Genomic DNA, 19239 nt, shown 5'->3' on the forward strand with positions numbered 1-19239 from the left:
TCAAAAAGGACCCCCCTGTAGCTGAGCCCCGTGTGAGCGAAACGTGGCACCCTGGAAGTGCCGTGGCCGGCAGAATGCTAATGAGGCGCTGAATATTCATTTCAGCGCCTCATTAGTATCCTCCGATTTGGCCATTAGCACGGCCATTTTGAAGTTTTGGCCAAGTGTGGCCACAGCCTAAGTCCACTTTATAAGCAGTTTTGGACACTCAAATGTGACTTTATAAAATCTAGTGTTAAAAAGTCAGCTTCAATGAATTCGACTTTATTCCCAAGTGTAGACATACCCATAGTTACACCAAAGAAAGTTTATCATGCAGACCTGACCCAAGTGTTATTTATTAGCTCTCTCCTCAGCATAAGTCATTCTTAAACACACAAGAACTAAGTGATCTAAGAAACATTACGCAAAAATTATTGGAGAGGACCAATCTTGCCAGAACACATGCAGAATCTGAAGTTATAGTTTCATTGCTACAATAATCAATAGGAATCCTAGAATTCAGTTGGCTGTGGAAAAATGAGAAAGTTGCATAATTCTTTTAAATGCCAAATCTTTAGCATTTAAATTTTTATTTTTTCACAACCATGCACAGTAGTATCCCCTCTAGCCACATCTCCATTATCTGGCTCACCATACTAACTGAACAAGAGCTGACAGCTTAAGCACCAGGCAGTGAGGCACTGGGCTCCCTGTCATGGCTAGGGAAACTAAGGGTCACCATTTTATTTTAATTACTGAAAACATGGATTTTTATTTTATTTTTTTTAAATAAAGAGGTTTGGCTCTTAACCATAGAAAACTAGTATCCCTGACCCCCAATACTCTCATAATGCACCTGTAAAATTAATGGGTCCCACACATGCCTATTACAACAGGTTGCTGTGACAAAGTGGGGATTTTATTCCCCTTATGTTGCATGTGTTTCCTACTGTCTGCAGTAACCTCAGGTCTGTGCGTCAATACCTACATAGTGATGGGCACTTCAGGTGTGATAATTTCTGCACATACATAATGGCTGATGGCCTTCATAACCTGAGCCCAGGAGGAGGACAACCAGATAACACTTTTTGCCTGGGAAGGAGGACAAAGGCCGGAGGAGGGAGTGGTGATTTGAATTTGAACTGGGCAGCTGAGAGTGGGGCAGTCTTGGCTTGCTGGGGAGAGAAAGGTAGCCAGTGCTCTGGCTCAGAAGCCCCCTCTGTGCCTCCTCTCCTCAAGATGGATTGTATTGACTTTTCTAGGCTTCTGTGCTGATAAGTCTGGTCCACACTGTGTCTCTGTCACCTATAAACCTTCTGTTCTACCTGCTGGCTGAGAGTCACATTTGACTGCAGACAGGGTGCAGGGCACAGTGACTCCCCACACTCATGACAGCTGTATACCTCATTCAGTGCTTCAAATGGTCAAACAAGTCAAATCTGACAGTCGCCATGCTCTTAAATGAATACACAAAGAAAAAATTATGAAAGACCAAAACAGCCAATCACCCATGGGCAAATATCTCTGACAAAAAGATCTCTCTATAACTCAGTTCACATCCTCAAAGGAAACATGCATAAAACAAGACTCTGGGAACTAAAATTCTCAACAATACTAACTACTAAAAATCATGGATTTAACAGACATACTAATTTTACAGCTCATAATAAACAACTGTCCTACTAATTTTAAATGGTCATATATGACATGTCCCACCTTGAATTTAATTCAAACAATTTGGTTACCTTTTCCAGACCTGAGGAAAGGATCTGTGTAGCTTGAAAGTGTCTCTCTTTTGCCAACTAAAGTTGAGCCACGAAAAGATATTACATCTCACCTATCTTGGGACTCATCATGGACTTAACTGCAACCTTACAACAAAAGCAATGAGGGGTCCTGTGGCACCTTACAGACTAACAGAAATGTATGAGGATAAGCTTTTGTGGGCAAAGACCCACTTCGTCAGATGCAGGTGAAGAAGTGGGTCTTTGCCCACGGAAGCTTACGCTCATACATTTCTGTTAGTCTATAAGGTGCCACAGGACCCCTTGTTGCTTTTGCAGATCCAGACTAACATGGCTACCCCTCTGAACCTTACAACAATGCATACAGACTGAACCTCCCAGGTCCAGCACCCTCTAGACCTCACTGGTCTCAAACAGGGGACATCAATTCTGGCCCCACCTTGCAGCCCCATCTCCCAGCTCTGCTGCATCCCTAGCTACCCTCCTCCTCCTCTCCCTTGTCTGGTCACTGGACCCCTACCCTGCAAGGCTACTGGCTCTAACTGCTAGCCCCTTCCTGCAATCCACTCCACTATCAGCCTCGCCTGGGCCATAAGCACTAGCAAGGCTATCCACCATGTTGCTGGGAACATGGGCCACAGGCCCACTCAGGCTGCCTACCCAGCTGCTGGACCACGGATCTTGCTAGACCAGAGAAGCACAGTTTTCAGAGGACCAACCTGTATTAATCTCTTTGCAGGAATGAATAGGGAAAAAAATGCCTGTAGTTAAATATTTGCTTATTATACAAGAGCATAACCTGAGCATTAAAGGAAGAGGCTTCCTGCAAAGCTTTTATTTTTATTACAATAAGGAAGATAAGGAAAAATGGGGAAGTACATCATGAAGCATAAGTAATTACAATGAATCCCAAAACTAACAACTTGTGCATTATTATCTAGCCCATCCAAGCTACAAAGGGGACATATTTTAGCCTAATGAAAACAGAACAGCAAAGGGTAAGAGGATCACAAATCTAAAGGAAGACTGATTAAAGCCAATGCAGCAGTCGTCCTCACTCATCTGAAAAGCAGCACACTAGCACTCTGGAAGAAGCATAACTCTTATGTTCTGCACAGTTATTGTACCAATTTAACTATATCGGTAAAGAAAAGAAATACCAGTATAACTGCATCCACGCTTGGGGCTTGCACTGATTTAATCAAATCTGTTTCTAAACTGATGACTAAACCAGTAAAAAAAAATGAGTATAGACAAGCCTTAAGACTACTAGACTATTGAACTGTTCACTATGAAAAGAATCATGCTGCTGGTAGTTCAGTATTTTGTCCTGTTGCGTGGAGATGAGGAGTGTGACAGCAGAAAATAGGAACACAACACTAGCTGGGTCAGACCTGGAACTTTCCTGCCATTCAGACTTTCAAGTTCTTAACCTTATAGGACCTCATTGTTAAGAGGCAAGCAACAGGAAAAGCTGCAGTTTTGTAAGGAAACCTCAACATTAAAATGCCACGTTGTGTTGACAACCATGTTAGAACAAAAATGCAAGAGTAGAAGGGACCTCAAGAGATTACCAAGTCCAGCCCACTGCACTGAAGCCAAGATTGAGGACTGAGTGGCACATTCTTTGTAACAGCCCCTTTGCACATTTGAAAACCATTACTCAAGTTCCCCACCATTAGTCTTCCTTTTTCAAGTCTGTACATGCCCAGTTAGTTTGGGAGCACAAGGTGTTAACCTTTCCTCACAGGTTTGTAAGCCGTTTATTCACATCTGTTGCTCTCTCCAATTTGTCCATATTTTTCTCAAATGTGGTGTCAAGAATTGGATACTGAAATCAAGCTGAAGCCTCGCCAGTGCCAAATAGGACCAATTACATCCCATGTCTTACATAGGACATTCCTGTTGATACACCCCAGAATGATACTGGCTTTTTTCAAATTCATCACATCATTGACTGTCATTCAGTTTTTGATCCACTCTCATCCCCAGATCCTTTTCTGCAATATTAATATTGAGTCACTTATTCCCCATTTTGTAGCTACTTGATTTTTCTTGCATAAGTGTATTGTTTTGCATTTCTTTTTATTTAATGCCATCCTGTTGATTTCAAGCCAACTCTCTTAGTTAAAATAACCCTGAAAAACTACAATTCTGCCTCCCAAAGTGCTTGCAACCTCTCCTGGACACAAATTTAACAGCTCTCCATTCTATCATCCAAGTTTTTGTTGAAAATACTGAATAGTACTCAAACCCGGACTGCCCCGTAAAGGACCCCACTAGATATACTCTCCTAGTTTGGGACTGACTCCCTCATAAGTAGTCTTAGTACTGCCTTTCAGCCAGGGTTTTATTCAAATATACCAATGTAGATCACAAAGCACAACTAATTTTGTATGTAAACCAGAAAAACTATACAGTAAACATACAAGTCTCTTGAAAGTTTCATTGGTAAGAAGCTAAATAAACTTTATAAAGACTTGTTCATGCGAGCTCTCCAGTGATCAAGAGTTATCTACACGGTAGAAGTGTAAAATCAGTCAATTAATTTCCATCCCCAACATCTATTTATGATTTCTGAAGACTTTGCTATGATTATTTTATTAGCATTATCTGTCCAAAACTATCTAACAATTCTCATGAAAAATTCTTAAACAATCAGCTATTACTGGAGGCAGGGGGAAGAGTACAATGTATGGTGGGACACTAAACTTTTAGCTTTTTATTTTATGCTTCCCAAAGATGGACAATAACACACAAATCTCTAAAAGCACTTGAGTTGGACACCCACTCTCCACCACTTTTAAATTAAATTTTCAACAGATTTTGTTTTATTTTAATTATGCAGGACACGCAAATTGCCCTTGCAAACTGCAAAAAGAAAGCGATAGGAGGTTCTTCCAAATTTGGCCTCATGAAAAACAGAAGTTCAAAAACCCTTTCAAAGAAATATGCTACTTAAAGAATAAAATCAAATTAGTCAGATTCACAGATGCATAACAGCATAATGAACTGCCTGTTCCTGGAGCTCAGAAAATATTCCTAAAACACCATTTCCAAACCCTTTGCCACATCACATGGTACTTTACAGAAGGCTCTAAGCATTAACATGCTCTAAAGTGACTATTCTTCAATGATATCTGGTAGCCTCAGATCATCGGGTCCATTTTGTGTCTACAATGGTATCTACCAGATGGTCTGCCATACTTCTCTATAGGATGATCACACTTGCCCCATGCCCTTGACTCTGCTCATAGGCATTCTTTTCTTTTTTTTGAACTTGTCTTGTTTAGCAAGGAAAAAGATTAATTCCTTTCAAAAGTGCCAAGCAGTACCTTCTCAGATTTAATAGTGAAAAAACAATCCCTTATTTATTGGCAATTTACAGAGGAAAAAATAAAGACATAAAAAGGCATTTAAAATCATACTTAACAGGATCTCCACAGCGAGAGCCTTTGAAAGATGGCTGTAAGACTTATAAGCAGACACTAAATAACTTACACTGCTCTTCTAAATGCACTGTCTATGTGGTCTCAGACAGCATATGGGACCATAATATTCTGAGAAGAGACATCCCATTAAAGGAAACCGCCACTAAGCGGCTCTCCTCTGATATGCAGATGCCATGTTATTAAGAAAACAGTTATCTTGTAAGTGTATCAAAAGTATACCAAAGCATGTTTCCATTAGTTCCCCACACTTTTATTTTAAACAGACCAATATATAAAGTCTTTTAGTTAAATCATACATGGACATTGACAGCTATTGTATTTAATTAGCAATTGGTAGCACTGTCTAGCTTGATCAATCATTTCCAGGATATTCCATTCTAGCAGTTTTAGACAGGCAAACAAAAAACCAAATAAGTTTCTTCATCAAAATGATACTTTAAAATAAAAAGTTTAATTATTTCAGTTCAGCAAAAGTTTGTTTTTAACACCTTTACTTTCAGTGTTCCTGAGACAGATATAAAGTCCATTAACACTTTAAATGGGACAAGTGACCATTTCAACTTTTGCATGAAAGCCATCATACACTTCACAGAATTTCAAGGAACAAAAGGGGACATATTAATTGCAGCCTGTCAAAAGCTCTGAACTATAAACCTCTACATTCACAAACACTACATGACCACCACATATTTCATTATTGCTAGGCCCCAGGACACAATACACATATAAAATGCATATTATATGGTCAGATCTTTTGAAAACAAGTTTCTCAGTAGAAAACTTTTTAAAAATAAGCACATTCAAGTGCATTCAAGATCAGCTCCAAGACCCTCTATACATATAAACAGTCTCACTTTTTCCCCACCTCAAATAAAAATACTGACATCTGGAAAGAAAACTTCTACTGGGAATGCAGTAATGACAATCCTTAATAGTATACAGATCTATCACTCATATGAAAACATCTGTTTATTCCCCTCCTACACAAGGATCTACAAGAACAGATTATATGGAGACACATGGATGTTTTAGACAGAGTGGAAGAGATAAAAAAGTACTGTGTCAGAATCAGTGTTGTCTGTGCTGATTCAAAGCCCATAATGTCAATAAGGCATCTTTCCACCAACTACAAACAAGCAGAGGATCAGGCCCTGAGAATACACAGTTCAGTAAAATAATCTTGCAAGTCATGGCAAAAACCAAAGAACTTCAGAAAATACTACTTTGTTCCATTAGTAATGGTACTTTAACAAAAGGGACAAAGACATACGCTGTAAACACATTTACCTTTAGCTATATTACCAATATAAAATTCTTCTATTCTACATAGGTTCTTATATTGCCATGATGACTGCAGCATCCGAGGACTTTCCAGCAGCAGACTGAGACATGACTAGCACATATCTATCATGTATGGAACTCATATTCTCCAATCAGAAGAAGACTTGAGAGAAGTGCAGCGTTTTGGGTTGGGGCAAGTTTTTCAAAATCCATGCTGCTCTGTGTTGGCATAGAAAAGCAAGGACTTGTGATGGTCCTAAGCTCCTATCTAAGTTCATTCCAGTCTCAGAACAACCCCCAAGGAATTTCTGCTTTCTATACAGCCAAGTTTTACCTTTATGGTAGAACATTCCATTGTTGCTGAAGAGCAGAGGTTTTTCAAAAGGTTTTCACAACTATATATTACTCTTTGTGGTCTCTTTGCTAAGATGCAAAAATAAATCATCACCATCATCATCATCCATGAAGTCTTGTTTACTTTCAGATAACTTGGTGTTGTGACCAATTTCAAAAACTATAAGATGGAATTGGCTTGAAAACAACCTTTCCATCCTGTTATTTCTAAGTTTCATAAAAGCTCATTTTTCAACGCTGTAAGTTAGGGAACACAGTTAAGCTCCACGTGTCCAGTTACTGATAATCCATTTAATCAAGGATTTCTTTCCTTCATTTTTATCTGAGCAAGAAAAAAAGTGAGTTGTTACTTCTAGCCCATCCTATTGCCAATAGAGGATTGTACCTGCACCTATATTTGGTGAGGTTTAAGGTCGTCTACTTTTAAATGCCTCAAGTAAAGAGACTTCAGTTACTGTGTTTGGGGAGACTATTTCATGATCTAACAGGTTTTGCCCTCTATCTACCTAAAATGGAATATGCTCTAAAAATGTTGTGAAAATATAGTTTTACTAATTAAATCTCAAAAGTAGACTGACCTATCTATTTATTTTAGGGAGGCTTTATTGTGTTTTGGAACACTTCTGCTTGTTTATTGTTATATCTGTAGTGAATAGAGGAGCTTTAAGTTACAAAAATATGAAGATACAAACAATACTTCACCATAAAATCACCTGCTAGTCACTAGCAGGCCATAGGACACCAAATATTGAAAATGAACCAAACAACCAAAACCAGAGAAATATCCAAAACCAAATAAGAATCAAAACAAAACCCAGTTAAACCAAATAATCCAACACCAAGCAAAATGAGCATGCTTTTCATCAGGGCCTGAAGCTTGCTGAACTTGGGCTCTGACAAACCTCCCAGAGGAGAAAATTACAAAGGCAGAGATGCTTGACATGGAAGCACTGCCATCAAACTTGGATAGTTTTACCAGTGCATACCAGCCAATCTCAATTACTGCAATGAAGAATAGGGAGACAGTCATCTCATGTCTTAGTCCTAGACCATTCAGGATTTTAAAGACAATAAAAACTTCTAACAAATAGGAAGTCAGTGCAGAAATTTCAGAAGCATGCTATGTACTCTGCAATGTCCTGTTCCCACTCATGTGGTGGGAAGCTGCTTTCTGCACCAGCTGAAGTCTCTAAGTGGTCTTGAATCTTTTCCTTTCAGAGGCCCTTTCAACATGCTACAAAAACTCCATGGCAAGACTGTGCCACAATAACTGGTTTTCTGCATATAAAAGCCAAGCCCAACATTGCAGGTTAGCAATCAGAACAATTCTCTGGGGCCCCATTCCATAGGGACCCTTGCAAAGCTACATTTCACAGGCTGTGGTTTCAGGCCCAGGTGATAGGGTTTAGGGCCCTAAACTTCAGCTCTCTGCCCTGGGCCACAGCAAGTTTAATGCTGGCCCTGCTTGGTGGTCCCACTGAAACCTCCTCATGGCCCACCTAGGGGACCTCACAATGCTGGTTGAGAACCACTGTTCCAGTAGACCACATTACAATATCTGAAAATCAGAGGTGATTAGGAATGGAAGAGAGCTCTAAAAAATGTATTCAGCAAGCCAGATGTTGACATATCTACAATGTAAAGTTACAACTATCTTTGATGGAAATCCTATTTTGTAAGTTTTTAACACAAAACCTCATGAAATATTTTTCTGTATCCAAAAAGAACAAACAAGTATTTTTCTCTTTATTTATTGACAGCAACATACACCTGGTAAAATATGCAGTTCTAGTTCATCTCCCTCAATGATGATATCAAAAGGTCCTGCACACACAAACAAAAAGTTAAAAACACACAACCAGTACTGTGAAAAAGGAAGTGAGGACTATTTGCACTAGAATGCAGGCAGAGTACTTCAATTAAGAGTTATTCAAACTGGCTTCTGAAATAAGCAATTGTTCAGCAGTCAAAGATGCAACCCAGGGATAAATGTCACTGTTGTACCATTATTGCCTGGTCATTCAGGTAGTAGTTTTACTAGCAGTTCAGAAGAGTGGCTATCTGCAATTCATTGGTAATACCTGAAGAGAAAGTTTAAGGATGTAAGAACACCCTGACAGATTTGCGCTGAACTGAATTCCAAAGTCACCTTTCCAATGTGAAGATCATTCTCTGAATCAGTAAAACAAATGAGAAGAAATGTTAAGAAAACTTAAACGTCAACTTGAAGTCAATAAAGGTGAAAAGAAATATTTTCAGTAGATTTCAAAAAGTTTCAGAATATTGGTGTATCATCCCTTCCTCTTTGCCTTATCCATATGTCTCATCGAATTTATAAAAAGACAAAACAAAAACAACTTTAAACTTCTTAACTCAAATGAATTATGCAATGAATTGATTTCCATAGTCCCGTGCAAGACAAATACCATGCAAACTAGATGACAATTGCAACAAACATTGTCTGGTACTTTTTTTCAGTAGAACTGTAAGTCCAGTGTTCCCGCTAACTCATAACTGAAAGGCTTTGTTTTGATGCAAGTAGAAAAGGATTCCTCCTGTATACCTAAACTTAATTACTCTGTAAAGTGTATAAGAATATAGTGTACTTGTTTAAAGGCTGCAATCCTTAACTCCTACCAGATGTTCACAAGCCAATTCCACAATATACATAACAAAGCAAACGATAAAGCCTAAGGCCTTTTAACACCAGCACACAGAGATCGTTTTCTTGCATTACGGGAACCACAATTAGTACCATTCATTTTAAAATTTACAGAAAATACATGCTCTGTGATTCAAGATAAGCCAAAAAGAAGTTTACTGTGCAAAATGACAGGTCCCAAAGCACATTACATTATAGTTATAAAAAAAATTCCCCATCTTTTAGAATGTTCAAAAAATTAAAGAGAAAACAAGATTTGCTTAGAGAAGCTATACTTGTATGTTTCTAAAAGAAATGTAAAAGTGAATGTCTTATCATTACACGCTCCAATCTTTTCTGCAGGTTACCAATGCTAAACAATACTGCCAAGAGATATTTAGAGCCAAGATAGATGAACAGAATTCAACCTTTATAATCAGCTTCATGTTTACTATAGATAAGTATCCATGGCAGGGTACCTTATACTCTTCTCCCCAATCACACCATAGATGTATTCAAGTACAGCAAAAGGAGAAAATACAGGAAAAAAAAAAAAAAGAGAGAGTCAGCCTAAACCAAGCCCCAAGCTTAACTTACATGTTTGAAGACTTCTGAGGGAAAAGGAATAAAAATGTGGTCTAAGAACTAATGTTCAGACCAACTGGGAGTGTTTGTACAGCCTTGAAGTCCCAGTGAGCAATCTCTCCATGTGGATGGGATAAATATTTAGTCACAGGCCTCAGGCTAAGAAATTGTTCAGCCTTCCATCCACAAAATCCTCAGTGAAAATCATTTCCAAAGGCACTGACTTTTCTAAGAAAGAAAAGCCTAACACTGTAATGATGTACACCCAGGACCCTCCCCCAACCCAGCTGCCTTTGTTTGGTGTTTCCAGTTGACTGGGGTGCAATTTCATATAAACATCCACTTTCGCCCTCCACAAACTCCTCACTTTTGAAGCTTTAATCGTCTCTCTCCAGGACGATGAGAAATTCAATAAATAAAAATTTAGCACCAAGCAAAAACTCTGGATGAGTTTAGAGAAGGACAGGGGACGGAGCTAACAAGGAAAGGGACAACTGAGAAAGCCCCCTCCTCCCTGATTGTATCTAGAGGAAACAATGAAAATGACCATAAATCCCAGGGGAGCCACCCCACCATCATCCTGGCATCATCCTTCCGGAAGTGAGTAGGAGGCAGTTTCACCAGTATAGGTTAAGTAGACTTGGAGAGAGGAGTTAGATAAGCAAGAAGTACCCAGACCCCACCCTCCCAACTACATTCTACCCATCAGAGGGGCAGGATCAGGGGAAGTCGCTGCAGAAGGCAACCCAGGCAGCAGCTTCTCCTGCCCTCTCCCACAGACCCAATGCTCAGCAGGAACAGCTCCCACTACATACGGCTCTCCCCTCCCTTCCCCCCTCCAGATCTGTCACTGAACTGGCGGGGGGGCTCCGATCCTCTCACCCCCCCCGCCCTGTCACTGAGTCAAGGCAATGTGGAGCAGCCCCCCCAGATATGGTGCACCCCAGAGCAGAGGCGCCCACCTACCTCCTCCCTCGGTCACCCCAACCCCGGGGCGGTGGGCGGCAAGAAAACGACAACCCCTATCCCCGCCTCCGCAGCGCTGGGGAGCGGGGGAGAAGCCCATGGAGCAGCCCCAGGCCCTGCAGAGAGCAGGCCCCTCACTCCCCCTCCCACTGGAAGAGCAGCGCCCCCAGGTCAGGCAACGAGCCTCGCCCTCGCCCCCAGCCTTCCTCTCAGGAGACGCCCCCCCCCAGCCCCCATCCTCCCCCCCTCAGGCCACTCCGGGCGCATCCCCCGCCCCCTCCCTCCGTCCCGTTACCTGCTCGTCGAAGCGGTTCACCACGGCCTGCACCCATTCCACCGGCTTGTGGGCCGCCATGTCCCGCTGCCGGCCCGGCCGGGGAGGGAGGCAGGGGGCGGGGAGGGTCGCTGTGTCCCGGGCGAGGTCTCGGACTCTCAGCTCCCCGCAGCCATCAGAGCTCCGAGGCCGCCATGACACCCACCGGAAGCAGGAGCCCAGCCCGCCCCCGCCCCCAGCCTAGGCAGCAGCGGAACGTACGGCCGGGAATGGGAAAGGAGGGGGCAACGTTGCAAGGCGCATGAGCAGCCCCAGCCGGGCCAGGACGCATGCGCTGTGGGAGCGGGAGCCGGACGCCAGCGCGCAGCCGAGAAAGGGGAAGGGGACTCGTGCGCCGGCGAACAGGAAGCTGGGGATGGGGGTGGGGGGGAAGGGGCGATGCGCGTGCGTCGGGCTCGGGGCGTGGGGATGCGTTAGGGTTGTCTGCTGTCTCCATCCCTCTCCCAGTCTTGTCAAGGGGCTCCGATCCCCGCACCCCACATTCCTGTCACTGAGCCGGGGGATTCCGATCCCCGCACCCCACATTCCTGTCACTGAGCCGGAGGGTTCCGATCCCCGCAACCCCACATTCCTGTCACTGAGCCGGCGGATTCCGATCCCCGCAACCCCCATCCTCATCACTGAGCCGGAGGGTTCCGATCCCCGCACCCCACATTCCTGTCACTGAGCCAGGGGGTTCCGATCCCCGCACCCCCCATCCCTGTCACTGAGCCGGGGGGGTTCCGATCCCCGCACCCCCCATCCTCGTCACTGAGCCGGGTGTGGGGGCTCCGATCCCCACACCCCCCGCCCTGTTACTGAGCCGGGGGAGCTCCGATCCCCTCACCCCTCCATCCCCGTCACTGAGCCGGGTGTGGGGGCTCCGATCCTCTCACCCCCGCATCCCCGTCACTTAGCCGGGTGTGGGGGCTCCGATCCTCTCACCCCCCCATCCCCGTCACTTAGCCGGGGGTATTCCAATCCCCACACCCCCCATCCTCATCAGTGAGCCGGGGTGTTCCGATCCCCGAACCCCCCATTCTCATCACTGAGCCGGGGGGTGAGCTCCGATCCCCGCACCCCCAAATCCCTGTCACTGAGCCGGAGATAGGAGCTCCGATCCTCTCACCCCCTGCCCTGTTACTGAGCGGGGGGGCTTCGATCCCCACACCCCCCCATCCCTGGCACTGAGCCGGGGGGGTGGGAGCTCCGACCCTCTCACCCCCAGCCCTGTCACACAGCCTGTTGGGACCAGGGATGATCTTATCCCCCAGCTCAGTCATTGGGTCTTTGGGGAGCAGGCTCTGAACCCCCTATCCCCTCACAGCTCTGTGATTGATGAGGGAGGGGCTGTGACCCCCTCACATCCCCACTCAGTCACTGAGCCTGCAGAGGGGGCCTGATCCTGTCACCCACATGTCACCAACTCTGCAGGGAAAGAGACGCTCTGATCCCTTCACCCCATCACCAAGTCTGTCGGGGCTGGATGAGGCACTCTGAGCCACTCACCTTCCAGCCTGATCACCCAGCCTGTGGGAGGGCTCTGATCCCTCACACCTCACCCCCTCACTGAACAGGCAGCTGGGAGAGAGGGGCTCTGATCCCTTTTCTCTGGGCTTTCCATACTGATCCTCCCAACCACTGCCTCCTCTTTTCCCCTCTAACTCTTAACTTTCTCCTCCTTGACACTGAGCCAGCTAACCGGATAAGCAGCACCCACTAAGGGAAATGGGCTAGGATTCCTTTTGCAGCTGGTGCCATGTGAAAAGCACTGGCTGCATAAGTGAAATTGACTAATCCCAGTCACTCCTACTGAATTTTCTGTGTGCAACACTACAGGGGTATTTTATTGTGGCAAGTAACTTAGTAGATACAAACTGACTCATCACAGAATGAAGCGTTTTGTTGAGTGAATGTTTCAAAAAAAAGGTTTCATCATGCACAAGTTAAAACACAAAAGTCAAAGGAATCTGGGGAGCAAGGTTGTATTGAAGGGGACATGTAAGCAAAAGTGCAGTCTATAAATGTCCTCAGGGAACCATCCATAGAACAAAAAGAGTCTTAGTCTCTAGTAAAGTACATCATCCTATTTACACAAGACCATTTCTCCAGTTAGTCCAGATCATTTTGAATTATAAGCCTGTTTTCTAAAGCACTTGCAACCCCTCCCAGTGTCATCTGCAAACTTTATAAGCATACTCTCTAGGCCATTATCTAAATTGTTTTGAAGATATTGAACAGAACCAGTCCCAAAACTGACTCCTGCAGAAGCCCACTTGCTATGCCCTTCCCCCATGACTGTGAGCTATTGATAATTAGTCTCCGAGAACCGTTATCCAACCAGTTATGCACCCACTTTATAGTACTCCCATCTACATTGTATTTCCCTACTTTATTGATAAGAAGGTCATGCGGGACTGTATCAAATGCCTTACTAAATCTAGTTACACTGTAGAGAGGTAGCCATGTTAGTCTGTATCATCACAAAGCAAAAAATGCAGTTATGTAGCCCTTTAAACACTAACAAACTCGGAGAAAGCTGAAAAGTTCAGAGAGACCCTCCAGGAAAATCTGCGCAGTGGCCCTGGGGGCATGGATGTGACATCCAAATGGCAACATCTGAGGGATACGGTTTACAACACGGCCTTGTCGGTGTTTGGAAGAAGAGCTAGAAACACGAACGACTGGTTCGAAGCTAACTCTGATGAGATGATTCCAGTCATTGAAAAGAAGCACGCTGCACTCCTGGAGTACAAACGCTCACCAAGCCAGAGTACCCAGCAAGCACTTAGAGAGGCCAGAAGAACAGTACAGCAGACAGCCAGGCGCTGTGCCAACAACCACTGGCTCCAGCTATGCAGCAGCATTCAGACCTGTGCCGACTTTGGTAATCTCAAAGGAATGTACGAGGGTATGAAGAAGGTATTAGGACACACCCAGAACAAGATGGCACCTCTGAAATCCAAATCTGGTGAAGTCATCGCTGACAAAGCCAAACAAATGGAGCGCTGGGTCGAGCACTACTCCGAGCTGTACTCACGCGAGAATGTTGTGGTTGATGCAGCCCTCGATGCCGTCGAGCTCCTACCAGTAATGGACGAACTGGACCAAGAGCCGACTGTGGATGAACTGAAGACAGCCATTGACAGCATTGCAGCTGGAAAGGCCCCTGGTCAGGATGGTATACCACCAGAGGTAATCAAATGTGCCGCGGACACACTCCTGGAACCCCTACATGAGCTACTGTGCCTGTGCTGGAAAGAGGGTGAGGCTCCACAGGATATGCGTGACGCTAACATTGTAACATTGTATAAGAACAAAGGAGACAGAAGCGACTGCAACAACTACCGTGGAATCTCCCTCCTAAGCGTCACTGGTAAACTGTTCACTCGCGTCATCCTTGGCAGACTCCAGAAGATTGCTGAGAGGGTGTACCCCGAATCGCAGTGCGGATTCCGCACAGAGAGGTCTACCGTTGACATGGTCTTTTCTCTAAGGCAGCTGCAGGAGAAGTGCAGGGAGCAGAGAAAGCCACTCTACATAGCCTTCATCGACTTGACCAAGGCTTTTGACTTGGTCAGTGGGGATGGTCTGTTCAAACTGCTCCACAAGATAGGCTGTCCTCCACAGTTACTGAAGATGATCTAGTCGTTCCACGAAAACATGAGAGGAACCATCCAATATGACGGCGCATTATCGGATGCTTTCAGAATCAGGAGCGGCGTCAAACAAGGATGCGTGCTTGCTCTGACATTGTTCGGGATCTTTTTCGCACTCCTTCTGAAGCATGCCTTTGGATCTTCAACAGAGGGCATCTTGCTGCACACAAGATCTGATGGGAAACTGTTTAACCTTGCAAGGCTGAAAGCTAAGTCTAAGTTGCGAGAAGTCCTCATCAGAGACATGCTGTTCGCAGACGATGCTGCTGTAGTGTCTCACACAGAAGACCAGCTTCAAAAACTGCTGGATCGGTTCTCCAAAGCGTGCAAGGACTTTGGGCTTACCATCAGCCTAAAGAAGACGAATGTACTCGGTCAGGATGTTCCTGAATCCCCATCAATCAGCATTGACAACTATACGTTAGAGGTTGTCCACGAGTTCGTTTACCTTGGGTCCACCATTACTGACACCCTGTCGTTGGACACTGAGCTAAATAGGAGGATCGGAAAAGCAGCCACAACTCTGTCCAGACTCAGCAAGAGAGTGTGGAATAACAACAAGCTGTACACTCACACCAAAATGCAAGTCTACAGAGCCTGCATCCTCAGCACCCTCCTTTATGGCAGCGAGACTTGGACCCTGTATGCCCGCCAGGAAAAGAGGCTGAACGTCTTCCACTTGCGCTGCCTCAGGCGCATCCTTGGAATATCATGGAAGGACAGAGTGAGCAACACTGCCGTCCTCGAGCAAGCTGGAATCCCAACCATGCACACCCTCCTCAGGCAGCGTCGACTCCGCTGGCTTGGCCACGTCCACAGGATGAACGATGGAAGGATTCCAAAAGATATCCTGTATGGTGAGCTAGCCTCTGGCAAAAGACCTCCCGGACGCCCCCAGTTGCGTTACAAGATGTCTGCAAGAGAGACCTCAGAGAGGTAGACATCGAGCTGGACAACTGGGAAGATCTAGCAGACGACCGCAGCAGATGGAGGCAGGGGTTACACAAGGGCCTTCAGAAGGGCGAGTTGAAGATCAGACAGCTAGCAGAGGAGAAGCGAGCGCACAGAAAGCACAATAAGGACTTGCCAGACACCCACTACATCTGCAAGAGATGCAGCAAGGACTGTCACTCTCGTGTGGGTCTTTATAGTCACAATAGACGCTGTAAATGAAGTCCTCAATTGAAACTTTAAAGGGCGCGATCCATAGTCTATGCAGACTGAAGGATGCCTACTAAACACTAACAAAATTATTGGGTGATGAGCTTTCATGGGCAGACCTAATTCTTCTGCTCTGGAGATACTTTCCAGAGCTGAAGAAGCGGGTCTGCCCCATGAAAGCTCATTATCTAATACTTTGTTCGTCTTTAAAGTGCTACAGGACTGCTTTTTTGTTAGCTATACCATGTTATCCACTTTCTCTACATCTTTCTTGAAATGGATAACAAGCCTTGTGGATAAAGGTGTCCATGGGTATGGTCATGTGCAGATAATTAAAGCACCTGGAACCAATTAGGATGTTTCCAGAGTCAAGGGAGTCAAACTAATCAGAACACCTGGATCCAATTAACCAATTTTCCAATTAACTCAAAGAACCAGTTGAGACTGATTAAAAGGGGCTCCTCCGCTGTTAGCTAAGCTCAGTATGCACAAGGAGTGAAGGAGCTATGGAGGATGTAGGAGGAACAAACAGGTACCAGAGGAAGAGCTTGTAGTAACAAAGGTGCCGGGGAAGGCTGTGGAGAAGAGGCCCAGGAAATTGTAGCTGTCACACATCTGCTATTGGAGCCATTTGCAGGCAACTGTTTTCACAGGGTCTGTGGCCTGGAACCCAGAGTAGAGGGTGGGCCTGGGTTCCCCCTGCCACCCTCTTCCCATTACTGCATTGGAGGAGGACTGGTTTTGGATAAAGAGGTTTGTTCTACCCTAGATCACTTGGAAAGGCCATAGAGACTATGGCAGTTGGTTTCCTGGGTTTTCTCCATGCTGGCCAATCATGAGAGCAGCTCAACAAACAGCAAGCTGGTGCCCTACAGAAAGTGCCTAAACTGAGGGCTGCTGTGAGCTTATGAGGTAAGCAAACTGCCTAATAGTGTGGGATACACCAAGGCTGAGGAGGAGGTTTTTCACAATCAGGAAATATAAAATACAAGACAATAAAAACCAACAGGTAAATTTAGTGTAAATGTAACTACCGTTGCATCTACCACATAAATGTAATAACCTGTTTTTCTTATTCTAACAAGGGAATTAGCCTATGCTTACTAGCCCACTGAACACTTCTTTGCTATTCGCACCCAAAAGAATTGGCTTACAGCTTTGATTTGAGCTGGTCTGTCAGCATCACAACTAGTCAAGAGGCTATTAAAATCTGACAACATAAGATAAGACTCTGTAGTTCTTCCTTCAGTAGAAGAGAGCAGCACTCCTGAAGGAAAATAATCCAATATATTATGGCAAAATCTCTATTTACTATATCAAAGGTAAACAATAAATCACCCTAGACTTAAATTTGAAACCCTTGAGGTTTTTGTCTCCTCCTTGCCAGCCCCTCAAGAATACTAAATTCATTTGTAAATTTTGCTGTATGGCAAACTAGTGGTTAGCCGCTGTATCACTAAGGCTACATTTACAATACTGTAATAATTCAACCTAAGGTATATGAAATATGTATATCAACTCCAGCTACATTCTTCATATTTCTTTAGGTCTACCACCTGCAGTGTCTACACCGCACAGGGTCAATGGGAGACACTCTCCTGGCAACTTATCCTATTCTTCTTGCTGGGTAAAGTACTGGGGTCAACTGGAGAGCAATCTGCTGACTCTTTGGTGGGGCTTCACATGACTGGCTAAATCAACCACTGGTACATTGATCTCCACTATCTCAATCTCAGCTGCAGAGGAAAGGAAGCCTTAGGTTGTGGTTATAAACCTAACATGTACAACAGTTCCCCTTATCTTTACAGGACATTCAAAATTCAAAACTTCACTTTTCCAGTGCACTGAATTTAACATGACCCAGGACCAAATTCATCCTGCGTGTACTCAGGTTAAAGTCCATTGTGGAATTGCACCTTTGTGCTTCTGGGTTGAATTTTGCTCCTGAATTTCAGCAACTTAGATCCGAGTGAGGGAAAACAAAAGGTATCTCACCATTCCTCCAATAAAACAGTTATTCTCATGTTACTAACTATCTAAGCTCCTGAAGGCATGTACACTTCTGGAACAGAGACTGAAAACAAAGACAGGAAGTCATGAAGTTGAATTGGTAAGAAAATAAGTAAACCCACTCTGGGTATCAGATTGAAACTAATCCAACAGAAAACTCAGTTCAGATTTTATTGGGTAAAGTGCCACAAGCTGACTCCTGGGAAATATAAAATCATGGTTATTGGAACAATGGTCACCAGATCTTTTACAAGGGTATTCATACTGTAAAGAGATTATTACCAGGAAAAACAAATATGATATGGGGGAAGAACTTACATCTGAGCTCCTTATCATGGGAAAATTTGGATTCTATGTACTCAGCTCTAGGAAATGTATTTTGTGAAGTAGAGGGATGTTATTTAATCATTAAGACTGCATTTGTGTACCCTCTGGGTTTTTTCACCCTATGGATTTGTCTGAGTAGCAGAATCAAGAGCTAGAAGAAGGGGGGCCCTTCTAATAGTTGCTCAACAGTTTCCTGTTGAGTATTGTTAAGAGACAATGCCAGAACAAGTAACCATATAGCTTTATTCCTCTCTCATGAGCAGCACAATACCAGATTGAACAAGATGGGTTAGATAAAACCAGAGAAACCCATATGCCTCCTCTTCACTTCTTAGAAAAAGATTGGTTGGTTGTTTTTTTTCTGCTTCAAGGTAACTGACGTGCATGCTCAATCCTGGTGTAAAAGCACAATGAAGATCAGGGCACTGACAACTGGCTGAGGTCAACCCCAGGCAAACACAGAGTGCTAAATTCAACTCATTGGCCTCAGGATAGCACTGAAGTGCCTGGTCTTCCCTGTGTTTTCACCTCCAAATAGCTCATGCACATTAGTTACCTCAGAGGTTTTTTAAAAGCCCCCTTTTTTAGTAGTGAAGACAAGGACACAATGTAGACACACAGATCTTGGCTGTACCAGTGGGAGTTGGCTCTAAGGCGCTCTTCAGTGACATGTCAATCTAATTCAGCTTATAGTGAAGCATAAGATTATATAACATTAAATACGCATGTGAGTTGCTCACTGTTTTAAAATTTCTCTAACATT

The 19239-nt window shown here is 44.1% G+C and overlaps 1 protein-coding gene across 9 annotated transcripts in view; it reads right to left on the reverse strand.

The window, feature by feature from the left end:
* Positions 1–11469, reverse strand: part of NF1 (neurofibromin 1) — a 199297-nt gene extending 187828 nt beyond the window's left edge. For all 9 annotated transcript variants that reach the window (XM_075013308.1, XM_075013307.1, XM_075013305.1 and 6 more), the window contains exon 1: positions 11302–11469. In XM_075013308.1, coding sequence (XP_074869409.1) covers positions 11302–11361 — 60 coding nt within the window. In that variant the 5' untranslated portion in view covers positions 11362–11469. The remainder of the gene's footprint in view (positions 1–11301) is intronic.
* Between the last annotated feature and the right edge of the window lie 7770 nt (positions 11470–19239).

This window comes from Carettochelys insculpta, chromosome 19 (genome assembly GCF_033958435.1).
Source record: "Carettochelys insculpta isolate YL-2023 chromosome 19, ASM3395843v1, whole genome shotgun sequence".
In the NCBI taxonomy this organism is placed as follows: Eukaryota; Metazoa; Chordata; order Testudines; family Carettochelyidae; genus Carettochelys; species Carettochelys insculpta.